At 30.5% G+C, this 19171-nt stretch overlaps 3 protein-coding genes across 3 annotated transcripts; 2 read left to right on the top strand and 1 right to left on the bottom strand.

The window, feature by feature from the left end:
- The first annotated feature begins 381 nt into the window (after positions 1 to 381).
- On the top strand, positions 382 to 801 carry LOC103501696 (serine/threonine-protein phosphatase 7 long form homolog). The gene has a single exon (XM_008465364.1). It carries the CDS (start codon positions 382 to 384, stop codon positions 799 to 801), a length of 420 nt encoding a protein of 139 aa, XP_008463586.1.
- Positions 802 to 4503: 3702 nt separating this feature from the next.
- LOC103501648 (aquaporin TIP1-3-like) lies at positions 4504 to 8636 on the top strand. Its single transcript, XM_008465271.3, has 3 exons — positions 4504 to 5428; positions 5647 to 5897; positions 8207 to 8636. Exons 1-3 carry the CDS (start codon positions 5296 to 5298, stop codon positions 8582 to 8584), a joined length of 762 nt encoding a protein of 253 aa, XP_008463493.1. The 5' UTR covers positions 4504 to 5295; the 3' UTR covers positions 8585 to 8636.
- A 2458-nt stretch (positions 8637 to 11094) lies between these two features.
- On the bottom strand, positions 11095 to 12994 carry LOC103501647 (F-box protein At2g39490). Its single transcript, XM_008465270.3, has 3 exons — positions 12208 to 12994; positions 11948 to 12109; positions 11095 to 11615 (listed from the first exon to the last, which is right to left on the bottom strand). Exons 1-3 carry the CDS (start codon positions 12988 to 12990, stop codon positions 11259 to 11261), a joined length of 1302 nt encoding a protein of 433 aa, XP_008463492.1. The 5' UTR covers positions 12991 to 12994; the 3' UTR covers positions 11095 to 11258.
- Between the last annotated feature and the right edge of the window lie 6177 nt (positions 12995 to 19171).

The raw sequence follows: 19171 nt of genomic DNA, 5'->3' as shown, positions 1-19171 counted from the left end.
CTAAATTAGGGTTTAATGTATACTTTTGTTTTAGTTCAATTATATAATTATATAAACCTAAACTTTTGTTCTTCATGTAATTAATGAAATATTTTTTATATTATTTACAGAATGGATCCTGGTCCAGTTGATGATAGCCATCTATATCTACAGGCGATCCATAGATCACAGAGCATATGTGATACCTCCTCCATCGTCGTGTTGAGTTGTCGGAGGAGAGAGACAGCTTCTCAACGCACCATCCCCTTCGACCAACGTATTGCACCTTACTTAGATGCTGCTAGATTCCTTGGGGTCTCCCATGTTGGGTTTATGCAGTTAGATTGACATTTGATTACTGCACTGGTCGAGCGTTGGAGACCAGAGACCCACACATTTCACATGCCTTGTGGGGAGTGCACGATCACGCTACAGGAAGTTGCAGTGCAATTGGGGTTGCCAGTGGATAGGGAGCCTCTGACAAGATCATTAAGGTATAATTGGAAGGTAATATGCCATGATTTCTTGGGAGTTGTACCGCCTGAGAAGAAAGGTCAGTGGTTAAGTCTTCTATGGTTGGCAGAACAGTTTCAAGAATTACCACTAGATGCTGACATTGTGACCGTTCAGAGATACGCTCCTGCATACATTATGCAGTTGATTGGGGGCTTTCTTTTTGCTGATAAGTCAAACATGTTGGTCCACTATATGTTTCTTCAATTCATATTCGATTTCGACCAGACTGGTACATATGCGTGGGACGCTGTGACCCTCGCATGGTTGTATGGGGAACTCTGTCATGCAAGAATGCACAGTCTTTAGAGATCGCAGGTCCATTAATGCTACTACAAGTTTGGGCATACGACAGATTTCCCATTGTAGCGCCACAAAGACCGCTGCAACATTCAGATGGTCGACCTTTGAGTTTTAGGTACTATTTCATATACATGTTCTTTTAATAGAATTTGCAATATCTATAATTTATTAATGGTGTATTTCACAAATAGATGGAGCGGTGTTTTAGCTGCATCTGAACAATTAGCAAATATGTTGCTGACATATTGATGGACATTTGATCGGTTGAGACAGTCTTAGGTAGTAAAATATTATACCAATGTTCTATAGTTCTATTTTTTGTTGCCTACTGACTTTTGTTTTTTCAACAGATGAATTGGATATCGTACATGCCCGACATTATGGCATCGCTTCCTCTTAGATGTCGTAGTGGTCAAGCGGTGTGGACTTACGTGGGTCCATTGATTTGTTTTCATCTGGTCGAGAAGCATCAACCAGACCGTGTGTTGTGATAGTTTAATATATTGCAAATGCCACCTGCGATTAATACACAGATCCGAGCCTGCATCAAATAGATTTGAGGGGTAAGCATGATTAGGATTGACGTCGGATTCATGCGGAACATATCGGGATGTGGAATTCGCGATATAATTTTCTGGTTGAAGCACCCACGACAAGCCAACCGACGGTATCAGAGAACTATTTTCTGTGGTATAAGTCGATTACCAGACACTTCATCACCCAAGAGGGCGCTTTTTATCATTGCATAGTAAGGATTTAATATGCTTTATTTTATACATTTAATAATAATAAAACATTAATTTGGTTTTTATTACTTGTAATCTTTCAGTATGATTTTGTTGACGAAGTACAAGCTTTCTCCGTGGAACACGACATAGAAGCTTTGGGAAACATATGTGACAGAACCACGGGAGTTGTAGAACAAATTATACAGCAAACTCGACGACTCAATGTTGCCGATACAGATCGTAGACACATGTGACGTAGACGACGACAAGACGATGATGTCATAGAGGGTGATGAAGATAATTAAAATTTTGTAAATTAATTTTGAATTATTGTAAATTTCAATTTAAGACGTATAAGACAATTTCTCTCTATTCAATTGAAATTTAGATCATATCGTTTATAGACTTCTCGATGCATCTATTATACGGAGATTATATTAAATTATTGATAAAGAAAACTAACATAATGTTTTCTAAACATAATTTATTTTTTAAACAAATTGTAAATATACAAAATTTGATGATAATAATGATAATAATAATAATACTAATAATAAAACATAATATTAATAATAATAAAAAAATATAATAGTAATAATAATAATAATAATCAAAAATAAAATAATAAAACATAATATTAATAATAATAATAATAAATAAATAAATAAAATATAATAATAAAAAAACATAATAATATTAATTATAATAAGAATAATAAATAAAATAATAAAACATAGGGAGTCGTGTACCCTTGTACACGACTTCCACACAACTCCTTCCACGTCGGACGGTCAAAAGTCCAAGTGTTGACGTGGAAGTCGTGTACCGAGTACACGACTTCCATGGTAAGCGTGTACCGGGTACACGTCTTTAGCGAAGTCGTGTACGGGATACACGATTTCCTTCCAAATTCAAAATTTCACCCTATTTTTGACAATAGTTTGCCCAACTACACCATTTTTGCCATTTCTTCTCAACCTACCCTATCTTTGTCAATACTTTTAAAAAATACTATATTTTCAAAATTAACCCTTTTAGTAATGACTATTCTAGTTTAATCCTTGTGCTTTGAAATGGGGAATTTTACTTCCTATAATTTTAATAGAACTTATTAAACATGGTCCCTTGTTAAATTAAAAAAGAATTGAGTTGAAAAATAAAAATAAAAAGGGATTTTTTAAAAAATATAACAAAGCGGCAAAATATTTACACTATACAGAACAATTCCGAAAACGAAAAAGTCTATGCGTCCACCTTGAAAAATACCAAAAATACCTCGTTAACCATACCGTCAACAATGCACGCGTAATATTTTTGGTACACGATCATTTAGATTTGGCTATTGTTTGGTACACGATCGTTTAGATTTGGCTACAATTTATTTTTTTAATTCTATCGTTTAATTTGGTTACACGATCGTTTAATTTGGCTACGTTTAAATTTGGTTACACGATCATTTAACTTTAATCGTTTAGATATGTCGTTTAGATTTGGAAAGCCAAATCTAAACGAGTTTTTTTTTTCAAAATTAGGTACACGATCGTTTAGATTTTGCTGAACGAATTTTTTCAAGATTCTTTTGGTATACGATCTTTAGATTTGACTAAACGATCATTTATTTTTTCAAGATTTTTTTAGTACACGATTGTTTAGATTTGGCTAAACGATTTTTTAAATTCTTTTTGTACACGATCGTTTAGATTTGTCTACATGATAGATTTATTTTTTTTTACATGATTGTTTACTTTTTTTATACGATCGTTTACATTGGACTACTCCAATATAAATGATTTCTTTTCAACATTCTGTATATATGATCTTTTAGATTATGCTATTTTTTATACACGGTCGTTTAGATTTGATTATCCAAATTTAAATGATGTAAAAGAAGAAGAGGAAAAGAAGAAAGACGATGGAAAGAAATCACAACAGAAAAAAAAAGAGGAAAAGAAGAAAGAAAAAAAAGAGGAAAAGAAGAAAGACGATGGAAAGATTAAACGACATAAAAAAAGGAAAAGAAGAAAAACGATGAAAAGAAATCGCAGCAGAAAAAGAGAAGAGAAAAAGAAGAAAGACGATGAAAGAAACCGCAGCGAACGAAGAGGAAGACGATGAAAGAAATCACAACAAAGAGGAGGAGAAGAAAGATGGAAGGGCAAACTTGAAATATTTAAAAAATGACTAACTTTGTGAGGTTTGTTATATAGATCGTAAATATTTTTGTGTTTTGTTACATTTATGAAAATGAACCAATAAAAAATTATTAGAATATCAATTTCAATTTAAATTTTGAAGGTTAACAATAGGGTCTTTTTTAATTCCAAAAATGGAAAAAGTTCACAATGGAAAATATCAAAAATGCCCCGTCGACCAAGCTGTCAACAACGTGCGTAATATATTTGGTAGACGATCGTTTAGATTTGACTATTCTTTCATACAAGATCGTTTAGATTTGGATAGCCAAATCTAAATGATTTATTTTTTCAATTTTTTTTGTAGGTTACACGATCTAAACAATTGTTTAAATTTGGCTAAACTATTTTTTTAAAAATTCTTTTGGTGCACGATACTTTGAATTTGTCTACACAATTGTTTAATTTTTTTTCACATTTTTTTAGATTACATGATCCTCTAGATTTAACTATTTTTTTTTTGTATATGATTGATTAAATTTGAGTTTTTTAAGTCACCAAATAAAAGTTTGAAAAAAATAAATCTTTTATAATTAATACAGTATCTTAAACTAACTAACAATTTGGAAAAAAAAGAGTAAAAGAAAAAGAACGAAATATTTGGAGACAAAAGAGAGACGGAAAAGAAAAATAAAAGAGAGGACAAACCTAAATAGCTAATTTCGTGGGACTTGGTTACATGGGTTATTAATTATTTTATGAAAAATTCTCTTAGAAAAAATATATATATATTTTTTTACTTTTCACTATTTTCCCTCACCCCTCCCGTGGTTTTCTTTCTTCTCCATCGCCATGTCCATCGTGACCTATTCAATGCGAAGGAAAAGAAGAAAAAAAAAAAAAATAGAAATTGTACTCTTCCAAATTTTCCAACGGTCATATTTCACCGACGTACTCCAACGCCAACGGTCACTCACCGTTCAATCTAAATCCGACGGCTGCCCACCATCGTACCCTCAGCCCATAATACTCTTTATGTTTCAGTGCTGGTAAATCAAATCAATCACAGATGTTTACTAAAAGAAGAAGAAGAAGAAGAGAAATTGGAAGAGACCGAGACAGGTATTGGAAATTGAATATTGAAAAAACAAAAAAAGAAAAGAAAAAGAAAACCCAAAACTTCATTAATCAAATACAGAATGAACTTTAAATCCCAATGATGAAAACAAAAGTAAATTTTAGGCTAAAAATTTAGAATAAAAAATAAAAATAAAGTTTTTAACATAAAAGAATTAAGAGTATATATCAAAATAGGATTTAAGTGGCCTCTGTTAACCTTGGAGGGATGGGATCCTAAATCCCCTCGGCGCCAATTCAACGTCACCACCTATGTTTCATCACCGCCACACACGTGGCAGCTTGCTAATGCTCCCATCCACAAGCTGGTGTGTCACCCGCAGGCCCCTACTTGGTAACGGAGCGGTTAGTTGCTGTGTATAAAAGGCCCAGTGAAAGCATAAGGAACAAAATTCAAATCACAAAGCAAAAAGAAAAGGTAAAAAAAAAAAAAAAACAAAAGTAGAGTGACATAGAAAAAACTGTTCTTCAATCTCTTAGAACTGAAAATAAAAGGAAGAAAAATGCCAATCCATAAGTTTACATTCGGATCACCGGGAGAGGCGAGCCAACCGGACGCGATAAAGGCATCATTCGCCGAATTCTTCTCCATGATCATCTTTATTTTCGCCGGACAAGGATCCGGATTAGCTTTTGGTAAGTTTTTCTAATTTTGGTTTAGATCGTCCATGTTCTTTGCTTTGCATTTCGTTTGAATTTTGATTACTTGTGGATTTGTTCGATTCTGGAGTAGTGATAGTACTCAATGAGGACTAGAAATGAGTTATATTCTGAGAGCAATTTCTGGACTCGAATTTGAAGGATGTTTAAGTTGAAATTGAGGTATTGACGTGTAGGTTTATAATGTTTGGCAGATAAATTAACGGACGGTGGATCTACGACAGCGTCGGGGCTGATAATGGCATCTCTGGCTCATGCTTTTGCGTTATTTGTGGCGGTTTCGGTGGGAGCGAATATCTCCGGCGGGCATGTGAATCCGGCAGTTACATTTGGTGCCCTTGTTGGTGGAAACATATCGTTTTTTAGAAGTATAATGTATTGGATTGCTCAATTGCTTGGCTCTGTTGTTGCGTGCTTCCTTCTTAAGTTTGCCACCGGTGGAAAGGTATGAATCTTATGATCTTCCTAATTTTTTACTTTTTATATATACATAATTTTAAAATTAAGCTTATAAACATTCATACCATTACTAATTTTTCTAATTTATTATCTACACATATTTTCAATTAACTAAAATATTTACAAAATATATTAAAATTTTAAATTTTATCACTAAAAACTATACTTTTACAAATATTTTTTTTTTAGAATTTGACAAAATAATTAAACTAAGCAAATTACAACTGAGAATATTTTTTATTTATTCAAAATAAATCACGAAGCAGCTAAATAATGAGCCTTCTTTGTTTAAGATCAATTACTAATTAAATATAATTGAGTAGATATGCTGAAGTTAGGGACTCGTGAGAAAATTTTGTAGTATTATGGCAGTATGAAAAGTTTTCCATACTACTTTCATTCATTTATTGTTTATCATTTAAGGAGTCTTTAAGAATTATGTGAATCCACCCAATAAATAAATTTTTGCAGTAACATATCAAATAATCAATAAAAGTTATAAATATGTACTGTTCTATCCCTGTAAATTTTTGTATGACCATGATCATAACTAATGAGTAAGAATGTTATGGATTTGGATCTCCATATCGGAACAAATGGCAGATGGGCTTTTGGCCCATAGTTGCATCATTTTGCACTCTGAGTTGCATTCAACTAATCGTCGGTACTTCTTATTTGATAATTGATTTGTAGAAGAGATGTGACTATTTAAATTAGTACGAATTAGTCTACAAACCACCAAATTAGAATGCTTTAACTCTTTCATCAATACTTCTCCCGTCAATGAAGTTTGGTTTGCTTCTCAAATTAGTCTATAAGCTCATTCCACAAGCTTTAGCTTTGTGGAGCAAATCAAATTAGAGTTGATGGGAGAAAAATGTTGATGGAGAAAGTGTTTTTCTTCAATTTGGAATAGAGACATATTTATAGATTTACTGGTGACTATTCAACTAGTCACATTATTTATACAAAAAAAGGGATCACTTGACCATTAAATATGGAGGAATGCAACCATATGGATGTAGAAGGATGAAACTCTCCTTGGAAGAATCCTATACAATTTAGTTAAAAATATTTTAGTAAGTTAATCATCGTTTAGGTTCTAAAATTTTGAAAACAAGTAATAATTTAAGAAGAGAGATACATATGATAGGAAGAAGTATGTACTAGTGTTTTTCGATAGATTAAACTTAATCATTTACCTTATTTTTAATTTAACAAAATAGTAGCAAACATGACGGCCTTCGTATGTGGGGTTTAAGAGTGGGTTGATTTTGGAATGATTAAAAGTTATTTAAAAATAACCTTAACTTATTTTTATTGTTTGGTAAAATAAATTGTTAGTTATTCTGTTAAAATTACTTTTGAAACATATGTTCACTTTCTTAGCATTCATGAAATCTATATTTTAGCTTTTAGATTATCATAGAATCAATAGTCAATTTTAGTAATTTGTTATATTTTAATTATAAATTTTATTCTTAAGAATTTATTAAATCATATCATATTGATTACTTCTAAAAATAAAAATTACTTCCTTTAATATTTAACTGATATATAAAAAATAATATTTTACTATATTTATTAATCTTAAAAAAATGTAAATTTTAATATATCTATTTTAGTCATTAAATCTAAAACACAATGATTTTACAAGACAATGTGACCAACTTGTTTTGATTAAAGCTTGAATTTGTCAAAGTTAGCAACAATTATTTTAAAAGCTCTAATAATTCCAAACCAAACCTAAATCTCACTCTAAACTTTTTTTTTGGGACAATATCAAATAATACTCTTCAAAGTTTGGGTCTAAAAAGACAATTTTTCCATTAATTTATTAGAAAATAGTTACAATTAAAAAATCCTTGGGAAAGAAACTGAGGAATAAAAAACAATCATTCTGGTTTCAAACTCTTTTCAAAACTAATATTATATTCCTTAAACTTTGAATTGAAAGCATAACCCATTTCAATCTTTGTTGTTATTTTGCCCATTCATATTTGTTTCTACCAACCCATTTGGCTCTACTACATGTCCAGTCTTAACACTTTTCCAAAGCTACATTTGTTATTTGTTAAATACAAAATAAAGAAAAGGACTAGAAAAATACCCTAATTAAAATAATAAACATGATAATTGAGTATAGAGACCATAAAACCATTTTTCATAATTCAAAAAAGTAAAATAGAGAAATAAAAAAACTACCCATGATTATAAAATATGTAGCAGCATAGTCTATATGGTTTAAAATTTAGAATTTCCCTTTTATCTTTCATCTGCAACAAAATAATGCAGGTAACACCAGCATTTGGTCTATCATCAGGAGTTTCTGTATGGAATGGATTTATACTTGAGGCAGTGATGACATTTGGATTAGTATATACAGTATATGCAACAGCAATAGATCCAAAGAGGGAGAATTTAGGTATCATTGCCCCGATTTCAATTGGTTTCATTGTTGGTGCTAACATTTTAGTTGGTGGTGCTTTTGATGGTGCTTCCATGAACCCTGCTGTCACCTTTGGCCCTGCTGTTGTCACTTGGTCATGGACCCATCACTGGGTCTACTGGCTAGGTCCTATGACTGGTGCAACCATTGCTGCCGTTGTTTATGATACACTCTTTATCTCTGACTCCATGCATGATCCTCTTACTCAGTATAATGATTTCTAGAACCATTTATTCCCTCTAAAACTAGAACAAAGATTTGAAGTTTCTGCTGCAATTTTTGGACTCATGTTTTTGATCAAGAGTGATATTTTTTTTTAAATGTTTTGTTTTTCTTGACTTTATTCAGAGACCGAATAGATTCTTTTTATTTATATTGTATGGGTTGATTCCACATTGAAGATTTTGATTGACAGAGCTAAGAATCAGGAAGAGAATATATGGATATAGCTTATTATTTTGTTATTAAAGACATTTTTTAAGTATGAATATCTCAGAATCAAAATTCAATTAAATGAAAAGAACATACATGAGAAACTGCTGGGAAGCTGACTTTATATTTTAGGGACTTTGGCACATAGTGATTGATTGATGCAACACATCTCATCCCTTTTAATATTCAACAGCTAGGGGATGCCTTTTATTCTTTTAATAATTACTTGCTTTGATCTTTATCGTGAATGGAAGTCCTGAATATGAACTCAAAATCTCTACCTAAATACTTTAGCCATTTTAGTGGGCGTTGAACCGCTAAATGGAGTAAATTAGTAAGTTGAGTTAATAGTTGGAATTCATAAGTTTGTATTTGAAGTATAGAGTTGTAAGATAATAGTCAAAAGTAGATTAAAAGGAGAATGTGAAGTTATTTGATATATATGAAAAGTTGAAATAGAGGACAAAATGAAGTGCTAGATAAATGCGATAGATGTGAAAAGTTTGTACGTATTTTTGGGGCGCTGCATGCCTGCAAGACTTTATAGGAAATTGTGTTGAGCCAGCAATGTACAATACTTTGAAATAGCTGGTCATTAATGTTATTACAAGTATGGACATATGATAAGTTTCTTATTGTAGCACCACAAGTTGTATTGCAGGCTCCAGTTGGTCGACCACAAAGTTTCAGGTATTATTTTTTTACTCATATTTGTTTTTTCTATAATATCCAGTAATTAGATATTTGCATTTTTTATAATAATGGAGTGGTGTTGTACTTGCATCTGAACAATCAACAAATATGTTGTTAACAATTAACATACCAATAGATATTTGACCGACTGATGCTCACTTAAGTAGGTAAAGTATTATACGAATGAATTCTACTTATTTTTTGTTGTCTACTCAGGTTTGTTTTTTTAACATATTAATTAAACAACATAAACACCCGATATTATGACATTGTTGCCTGATAGATGTCATAATGGTAAACATGTTTAGACTTACTTGAGCCCTCTGATATATATATATGTCGATATCATAAAGTGACATTTATTAGAGATTGTGTGTTGCGACAGTTTGGTATGCTGTAAATTGCACCATCATTGTGCTTTATAGACCTGACACCACACAAATTCATTTAAGAGGAAAACTTGATTAAGATTGGCGTAGATTCATGAGAAGTGTATCATAATGGGCATTCATGGGCTGATCATTGTGCTTAAGAAGAAGCAAAACATGAGCCAACTGTATCAAATGACTATTTTTCCTAATACACGACAATTACAAGACGATTTATCACACCCCGTGACGTTTACTATTAGTGCATGATAATTTTTTTTAATATGATTTGTTTTATAATTTTATAAGATGCATATTTTTTAATTATATTATTTGTATTGTTTAGAATAATTTTGTTCGAGATGTAAGTAATTACTCGGTGGAACATAATTTACAATATTTGAGTTTAATAAGTGATTAAACCTTGAAAGTTATAAAATTAAACACTTATTATTCAGCAGACAAGACAACTCAATGTTGCAGACATGGATCAGAGATGCACTCAACGTAGATGACATGGCAAGGATGTTGTAGAAGGAGATTGGGATAATGCTTAGTTTGCATTCTTTCTCTGAGTCCAAATTTCAAATCTAAAAGTATCGTATAGACTTCAAAAAATGGGTTAATTAAGGGAATTATTTTTGTTGAAAGTTGTTCATGCAGAACGTGACTTCCTTTGAGAACAAAAACTACTCTATTTTCGACAATAGTTTGGGGGTAACAAATAGTTTGTACCCTAAACCTATTTGTGTATTTTCTTTTCTAACTACCTTAATTTTGTCATTATTTAAAAAAACAGTATTCCTTAGATTTGTTTTCATATCATATATGTGTATTTTAAATGACCCTTATAGTTCATTTAAATGCATGTTTGGGAGTGGTTTCGGAAAGTTAAAACCACTTTTATCATTTTCAAAGTTACTATGAATTACGTCTACGATCTCTTAAATTAATTTTATACTTAATAGTATACCTTTTAATGTAATTTTCATTCCACCAAAATTAGTATTGAATGATTGTTTAAGAGTGATATTGAATACAACAAAAGCAATTTTAACTATTTTAGAATCATTCCTAAGTACGCCTCTAATTCAATTTAGAATCAGTTTGGAATCACTTTTAGAAGACTTTTCAAAGGTTATTTCAAATAAGTTTTTAAACTCAAGATTTTGAACGTTTGTGAATTGGAATGAGAGTTCCAAATAGGATTAGTTTAGAAGCTATAGTAATTACTGCATGACTGTCCAATGGAGAATATTTTACTGATCTAGGTAGGTTGTATCAGTTTAGTTTGTTCTAATAAGAAAATATTAGTTTGAAACTTTCATATATATAGGTTCCAAAGACGACTATTTTAACAAAAACTCAAACAAGGATATAACGACGAACTGTAAGATTTTGGTAACTAAAGATTCATATGAGGATGTTTAGGCCATGTTTGTTCTGCATCATCCAACTTAGAGAATAAGTTTTTTCCATCTGATCCATTTTTCTCTGTTTTGAAGTCGATAAAACTCTGTGATTTGATTTGATTGTAAGGAACTTCTGCCAAACTCTCCAACTTGTTCTTATCAATTACTGTCAAGAACAATGGAGGATCAACAGCAACTACCTCTTTTATCAGCCTAATCAATGCCATTTCTTCATTCTGATCCACAAACCCCTTCAAACTTACAAGTTTTAGATGTTCTAATTTCGTTTTCCTCCTGACGTTCTTCGTGTACGTTTCCTTGCTCGGTGTGTCATAGCTTTTAGGATCAATCTGTATTGGAGAGAAACCAGGTCATCAATGTAACTACAGTTCATGAATCTTTTAGAATTGATTTTGTCAATTGTCATGGCTGCAGATTGTTTTGTTGAGAATGTTACAAAAACGACGAATAAAGAATACAAAAGAATGTACGATATAGTAGAATTGGCACATACAGATTTATGTAGTTAATTAAAAGTTTGTTAGTTATGTTCATGGTCAAAAATTACAAAGAGAGTTCATATAGTGCACTTCTCTAAATTTAGTCATCAAGATTCTGTATTTGGTCGTTTGAAGCAATATACAAAGGATTAAAGAAGTGGAGGGAAACGAAAGAGACGTACCGTGATGAAAAGTCGCTCTAATGTGGGACACATTTGGAGGAAGCTGACCAATGCATTATTGTTATATCCTCCATTTGAATTAGAATCAATCCACCACAGCTCTTTAATATTATAAAATATGAAGTTCCCTTGTAAAGAAGTTAAAGAAGGCCATATTAGCACCTGCAACAGAAGAAAAAAAAATCCTCATTTTATTTTTATACTATATGATAAAAAAGATGTATATATATATATATCGTACAAATAAAGCAAGAATTTACCTCATAATTCCATCTACATAATGTTAGAGTATTAGCATTTTTTATAGTTAAGAGACATGGATCAAAATCACTAATCTTAAAATTGTTACATCCAGGGCCTTGTCTGAAGTCAAGCATTGCATCCTGCAAGTTAAAATGACTCTCAAGACGAATCCGTGGAAGTTGTCCTCGATACCGAAAGGATCGAAGCTTCGAACACTTGATATGGAGAAACCTCAAATCTGGACATTCCAAAACAGTCAGCCTTTGAAGCTTCGGAGTTGAACCGATACATAAAGATTGGAATCCGTTGCACCGGTCGATCCTTAAATTCTCAAGAAAACGAATATTCAAAACAAGGGACGAAACAGCTTCATTGGTAATGTAAGTGACAGATTTAAGGCACAAAGATTTAACATAAAAGGAAGATGGAGATGGATTTTTTTGTGTATCAAACTTAAGTTCCCAATCAAAATGATATGGGAACTCTGATTTTGCTGCGGAGAAATCCAAGTGAAGCTTATTATGAGGTGCAATGGAAGCTAAAAGGAAATGATTTTTGCCAAAGTTATATTGAAGTTTTGTAATTGGATGAAGGTTATTGAAATGATTGAAAAAAGAAGAAACTTGATTGGCAATATCTTCAATGGGTCCAAAGCGGAGTAGAGGTGAATTCCATAGGTTTCTCCAGGTAGAAGAAAGTAAAGTAGTTTGAAGAGATGATTCAAAAGGAAGAAGGGAAATTACGAGTCTAAGTATTTCATCTGGTAAAAAGCTGATCAAATCTTCTCCATTTCCATCCATTTCCTTCGAGCTTAACAGCTTTAATCTCTCAATTGATATCTAAAAACATATATATAGAGCGAGTTCTGACAAATCAATAGGAAAAAAATGGAGGAAAAGATTATAAAAAGGAAAGGATTATGATATTTTTTGTTTAAGGGAAGGAATAAGCGAAAGAATTACGAAAAGATTATTATAGTCCTAAGAAAAATTATTATTATTATTTTTCACATTCATGCAAATGTTTTTTTTATAAAAAAAATTGTATTGTAAATCTAATACAAATATTTTATTTATCGAAATTTAGAATTTTTATCAGAAAACATGTTTCATTAGTTTTCGTCAATACGATGCCAATTTTGAACATTTTGTACGTAAGCTTTTCATGCCAAAAAATTAATTGATGCATTACATGTGAAAGAACTTACATATATTTTCTTTAAATTGATGTTGTAAGTACAATATCAGGAAATTGAGTATCGTTAATAATCGATTTAAAAAAACGACGACCAACATAATAGCATTGAAATGAAATGAAATACGAAAAACAAATGTTTTTTTTTCGAATGCAGTTAAACAGTGAACGTCAATTACATAGGATAATGCAAAATAAAAACAAAAGAATGAAAACCAAAACAAAAACGGGTCATGCGATTCAATCGGACAGATAATCATAGGTCATCGTGCAAAATGATCCTACAGTAGGCGAGCTCATTTCATACTCAATGAAATGGAGGTATCTATTGTAGTCATCAAATCCAAGTGGAAAGAAGAGATTTCTCATCTGACGCCCATTCGCTGCATCCACTGTGGTTATTTCATATCCTCCTTTTTCTTTTCATATTATTTTACTTATTCATCTTTAGATAAAAGAGCTGATATATATTTCATTCAACTCCTTCCCTTGTTCATTGAGGCTCCTTCACATTCATTTATGAATTTGTGGGTGATCATCCTCTTTGAGCAGATCAATACCATAAGACCAATAATTTTCTTAATTTATAATAATAATAATAATAATAATAATAATAATAAATTCCTTAATTTTATACTAATAATAATAATAGCACACGAATCGAGGAAGAAAGAGATAGATTGAGAGGAAAAAAAGAAAAAAAAATTAGGGATAAAGGGGATTAAATCTATTCCTTTGCTCCCTCTTAGTCCTTGCCCCAAACATGGAAGAGACTATCTTTCCTTTCCCTTTCCCAAACAGTTTTTTTTTTTTTTTTTTTTTTTGTAAAATAATAGTATTTTGATCCCTATACTTTTAGGCATGTTCGGTTTTTTTGCCATAATTGTTTTGAGCAAAATATTAGTGTTTATAATGGATGAATATCCATTAATGTTAGTTATAGACACCGATAACATCACTATCTACGACTTATTTTTCCTATATTTGAAGACATTTATTTATATTTTTGTATTTTTAAATATCTAATTTAGTCTATGCATTTTTAATAAATCATAAACTTATAGGAAAATTTTCATAAATATAACAAACTACTAAAATATTTACTATCCCATAGTCATTTTTTAAATATTTTAGGTTTCCCTTCTATCTTTCTTTCACTCTTTGATGCCATTTCTTTCTATCTATCGTTCTTTTTCCTTTCCTCTTTTTTTTTTCTGCTGCGATTTCTTTTAATTGTCTTTATTTTTTTCTTTTTTTTATGTCGTTTAGATTATGGTAACCAGATCGTATATACAAAATCTTGAAAAAAAATCATTTAAATTGGAGTAGCCAAATGTAAACGATAGTGTAAAAAAATAAATGATTATTGTGTAGACAAATTTAAACAATAGTGTACCAAAAGAATTAAAAAAATCGTTTAACCAAATCTAAACGAGTACCAAAGAATCTTGAAAAAATAAACAATTGTGTTAACAAATCTAAACGATCGTGTATCAAAATAATCTTGAAAAATTTGTTTAACCAAATCTAAACGATCGTGTAACCAAATTAAACAATATGATTAAAAAAATAAATCATTTAGATTTGACTATCTAAATCTAAATGAATAAATCTAAACGATCGTATACCAAACAATAGCCAAATCGTGTACCAAATATATATATATTACGCACGTTGTTGACAGCAAGGTTGATGGGACATTTTTGGTATTTTTCAGTGGATCTGTGAGTTTTTTTCGTTTTCGAAATTGTTCTATACAGTGTAAATATTTTGTCGCTTTGTTATATTTTTTAAAGGACCTAGTTTTTAATCCCTTAAAATTATTAATAATATTATTATTTTATCCAAATTGACTAAATAATAATAATATTTTTTATACTTTAAAATTTTTCAAAAGAGTTGTTGTTGCAAATGTAACGAAATATTAAAATTTATGAATAATAGATATTAATAAACTTTTATCCGTGGAATGAAGACCAAACTTGTGGTTGTTAGGGTGAGAACAATAATGTTATTTTAAGCCTAACATTTAATATTGAGAAACAATCTTTGGTTGTTAGGGATAGAGTGGTTAAGGTTTAGGTTTTTATTATATCTATCCATTGAAAGCTTTTTTTTTTTTTTGTCTGTGGGTCTCACATGTTGTAATAACCCTTTCAATTATTTGAATTATATTTATATGGAAGAAATGAAGACCACAAACAAAAATAACTCATTTTTTAACTTATAATTGTCTAAAAGCTTAAGACGTACATTCACTTGACTTAATCATATTTATTTAACTTATGTTATAGAGATCGGAGGTTTGATCCACAATTATTATACTAAAAGAAAATGTAAAATCAGTTTCTAAAGTTAAAAATTTGTGTTATGTTTAAATTTGAACTTTCAAAAATGCCTAATGAATGTATAACATTTGTGTCTAATAGGCCAATAGAGTGTTAAATTTGTGTCTAATGGGTTTTAATTAGTTAATTCTTGAAGAATTAACTATTCTTTTGAATACATCAATTCACTTTTATGTCTAATGGAATTTTTAACTTTACGTCTAATCAATCTATGGGTTTTAGAAAATTAAATCTCAAGAATATAAACTGTTATATAACTTGTTTTTTTAAGCGTTTAAAATCGTTTATAAATGAAAAAATATTTGTAAACACTTAAAAATTCAGTTTAAGACAAAGTATAATATTCTTTTAAAAAAAGTTTAAATTATTAGATGACAAGATATATATTCATCTAAAAAATAACTGATAATAAAAAAAGTAACTCGTTTATCTTGTTTATGTTATAAAGAGTTTGACGTCCTTTGAAATGAAAGATTATCATATATTAGCAATATAGTGTATTACAATCTACCTACCGTAGATAAGTTTAAAGAAGTAAATCTATATATATGGTAATATTTTGGACTTAGGAACTTAGGTGGTTTTTATAAACATAGAGATGATGTAATATTTGGAAAATAATTGATGAGCATTGAATTAATACTTTTTAGGGGAAAATGAGGAGGGGAATTAAAAGATAATAAATGAGAAGCACAAGACTCACTATAAAGCAAAAGAAGTCATCATATATATTATATATACTTCCAACTTTTTCTTTTTCTTACTTCTTTATGGGTTTCAATAGATTGTCGGAACTCTTTATTTATTTATTTCTCTTTAAATTTTAAATTACTATATTTTCCTAATAAATTTTGAAGCGGTTTTCAAATAATTTTTATAAATATAGTAAAGATATTATGCTTTTCAAATAACTTTTATATATATAGTAAAATATCACTATCTATCTATTAAAATATCTATGATAGACTGCTATTTGTGTTTATCGATGTTTATTAGACATTGGTAGTAGCTTATCACGATCTATCATAGATAAATCAAAAGTCAATTAGATGATGACCCAATTGACAAATAAATAGCTTTCATATGGTAATTGGATGAAAATCAAATGGCTATCTATTATATACTAAAGATCAAACATGAAAATCCCCTTTTTTAATTATTTTTTAGTTAACAAACACAAAGGTTTGGTACTTAAAAAGCCTAATTTTTCAAGTCAAATCTTGAGACTTATGATTCAGCATTCGATGTTAACAAAAGAAATAAATTAAAATCATACAACACTACAAGAAAATGGAGATCTCCCGACGCACAAAATCGTCGGGAAATATATAAAACAACATTGGGAAAAGATCTCCCAACGAGTAAATACGTGTTGGGATCGGAGTTGGGTGAAATTAGTCAAGGAGGATCTCCCGACACACACAATTCAACTTCAAAAGATACTAGACATCCCCCGACGTCATATTTTGTGTATTAAATGGAGGGTATGTGTATCCACCCAAGGTCTCTATGAGCAATCATCACCTAAAAAGTCAAATAAACTAATTAAGTTGCAACTGAGAACACCACCATGATGAGCATATATGTATGAAGAGTCGCATGTGACAAAAATAAGAGAGCCAAGAACATATTGGTAGAAATGCTGCTTGAGAATGTAGTATAGGATATAAGTATTCAGCCAAATTCCAGAAACTATTGTGCATAAATTCTAATGTGCATCACAAAAATATTGGTCAAAAGTATACAATTACAATTCTTCATTCAGTCACGTATAACTCCTTAAGTTGTCCAAAGTAATAAAACTTCCAATCATTATGGTTGTTCATGATAAACAAAAGAAAATGATGAATTTTGGTGCTAAAACTCTGACTATTTTTAAACGATATGAGAGTCATCCAAATCGGATATAGCAAATACAAAATCTGCTCCCATTCTAATTTTGTCTTATCCTAAAAAATAAAAAACGAATAATAATACTCTTCTAACGGTGAAGTACTTTGAAATTTCAATTAAAAGCTTTAGACCAATGAAGTAAAAAGCTAACCTCATATGATGTTGAAAGTATCGAATGAAGATTAGGTATGGAGTCTGTACTTTCAATTTTTACAATCACATGAATATCTGCATCGCAGCATTGCAAGGTACAAAAAAATATACATATACTTGCTATCAGAACAAGAGGAAGCACGAATGTACTAAAGAGGTATATAACGGGCAACTAATAATCTTCGAGTATCCCAACAAGCCCATCTATCTCATGAAAAGCAACATTCCCTCCGTCAACCATCAAGCTTGGCCTTACTTCATCTAAAACTTTCTCCACATTTTCCTCAATCAATGGAAGAACACAACTGCGTGATACCACATTCTCTTAGCAATAGGAAAACTCGTCAAATCCAATCAAGTTGAAGTAAAAACTAATCTCATTACAAACATTGTTAAAGAGTTTGTTAGCTACTTTTAGTAACAACTAGTCCTGTTTGTTGATAGTGACTAGAAAAGCTCAGGAAAGACTATTATAACGAATTGCCAAAAAGATGGAAATAAGAAAACATTTTAGAGATATTTCAACAATTTTACATACATAAGCTCGCCAAAGTAATGAGTCTGAAAAACAAAAAATAATGTGCAGGAAATACAATGTCCAAACTCAGCTCATAACAAACAACATTTAATATACCTTGTACCTTCTATACCATACCTCAACTCATGACAAACAACAATCTCGAAAGTCTATTTGTGCACCAATCTCAGTGTTGAAACTCTCATATCTCTTTTGAACCATCCCTTTTCAAGAGATCATATAGTGTGCAGAAAATACAAAAACAAATATGGTGGCTTCAAGTTGCACAAAAATATAATAAATACCAATGTTATGTAGATAACAAAAATCGATGGTAATAAAAAAACTTAGTAATTTACAAAAAAAAAAAGTAAATCACATGTCAATCATAATGTAATAAAGAAAATCTTACCAATTACCAAAAATGGAAGGAAATCACATGGCAATATTATCATAATCAACAACTATTTAATGATCGATAAAAGCTTGAAGGTAATGAGATGATTGTCCTATGAAATGAATATCATTTGCAATTAAATAACGATCAATATTAAATTAAATAACTATGAGATTGGCAAATCGATATCATTAAAAAATAGATAACAATGAACATCAAATAATAATTAGAAACTAATTAGACAACAGTAAAATAGCAATAAATATTATTGATAATTAGTGGTAATCAAATGATGGTCACAGTAAACTCCGAGAGAGGATGAAGATGTAGTCGAGAAGATTCACTCATGCATTCAGGGGGAGTCTGAAGATTGAAGCTAATGAGCATGTTAATTAATCATATAGTTAAATAGAGATCGTATGCTGTATTGATGTATATTGACTAAATGTGAATCATAATAATATTACTCATCAGGACTG

This window comes from Cucumis melo, chromosome 9 (genome assembly GCF_025177605.1).
Source record: "Cucumis melo cultivar AY chromosome 9, USDA_Cmelo_AY_1.0, whole genome shotgun sequence".
Lineage (NCBI taxonomy): Eukaryota > Viridiplantae > Streptophyta > Magnoliopsida > Cucurbitales > Cucurbitaceae > Cucumis > Cucumis melo.
The sequence above is the reverse complement of the archived record's forward strand: the minus strand, read 5'-3'. Positions and strand labels throughout refer to the sequence as shown.

What these genes read in the sequence shown, in the direction of transcription:
- LOC103501696 (XM_008465364.1), top strand. Translation starts at nt 382, where the DNA reads ATGCCTTGTGGGGAGTGCACGATCACGCTACAGGAAGTTGCAGTGCAA.
- LOC103501648 (XM_008465271.3), top strand. Translation starts at nt 5,296, where the DNA reads ATGCCAATCCATAAGTTTACATTCGGATCACCGGGAGAGGCGAGCCAA. An exon ending in AGGATCCGGATTAGCTTTTG is followed by an intron (nt 5,429 to 5,646) that starts GTAAGTTTTTCT and finishes AATGTTTGGCAG; the next exon opens with ATAAATTAACGGACGGTGGA. An exon ending in AGTTTGCCACCGGTGGAAAG is followed by an intron (nt 5,898 to 8,206) that starts GTATGAATCTTA and finishes AAAATAATGCAG; the next exon opens with GTAACACCAGCATTTGGTCT.
- LOC103501647 (XM_008465270.3), bottom strand. Translation starts at nt 12,990, where the DNA reads ATGGATGGAAATGGAGAAGATTTGATCAGCTTTTTACCAGATGAAATA. An exon ending in TATGTAGATGGAATTATGAG is followed by an intron (nt 12,110 to 12,207) that starts GTAAATTCTTGC and finishes CTTCTGTTGCAG; the next exon opens with GTGCTAATATGGCCTTCTTT. An exon ending in TAGAGCGACTTTTCATCACG is followed by an intron (nt 11,616 to 11,947) that starts GTACGTCTCTTT and finishes TCTCCAATACAG; the next exon opens with ATTGATCCTAAAAGCTATGA.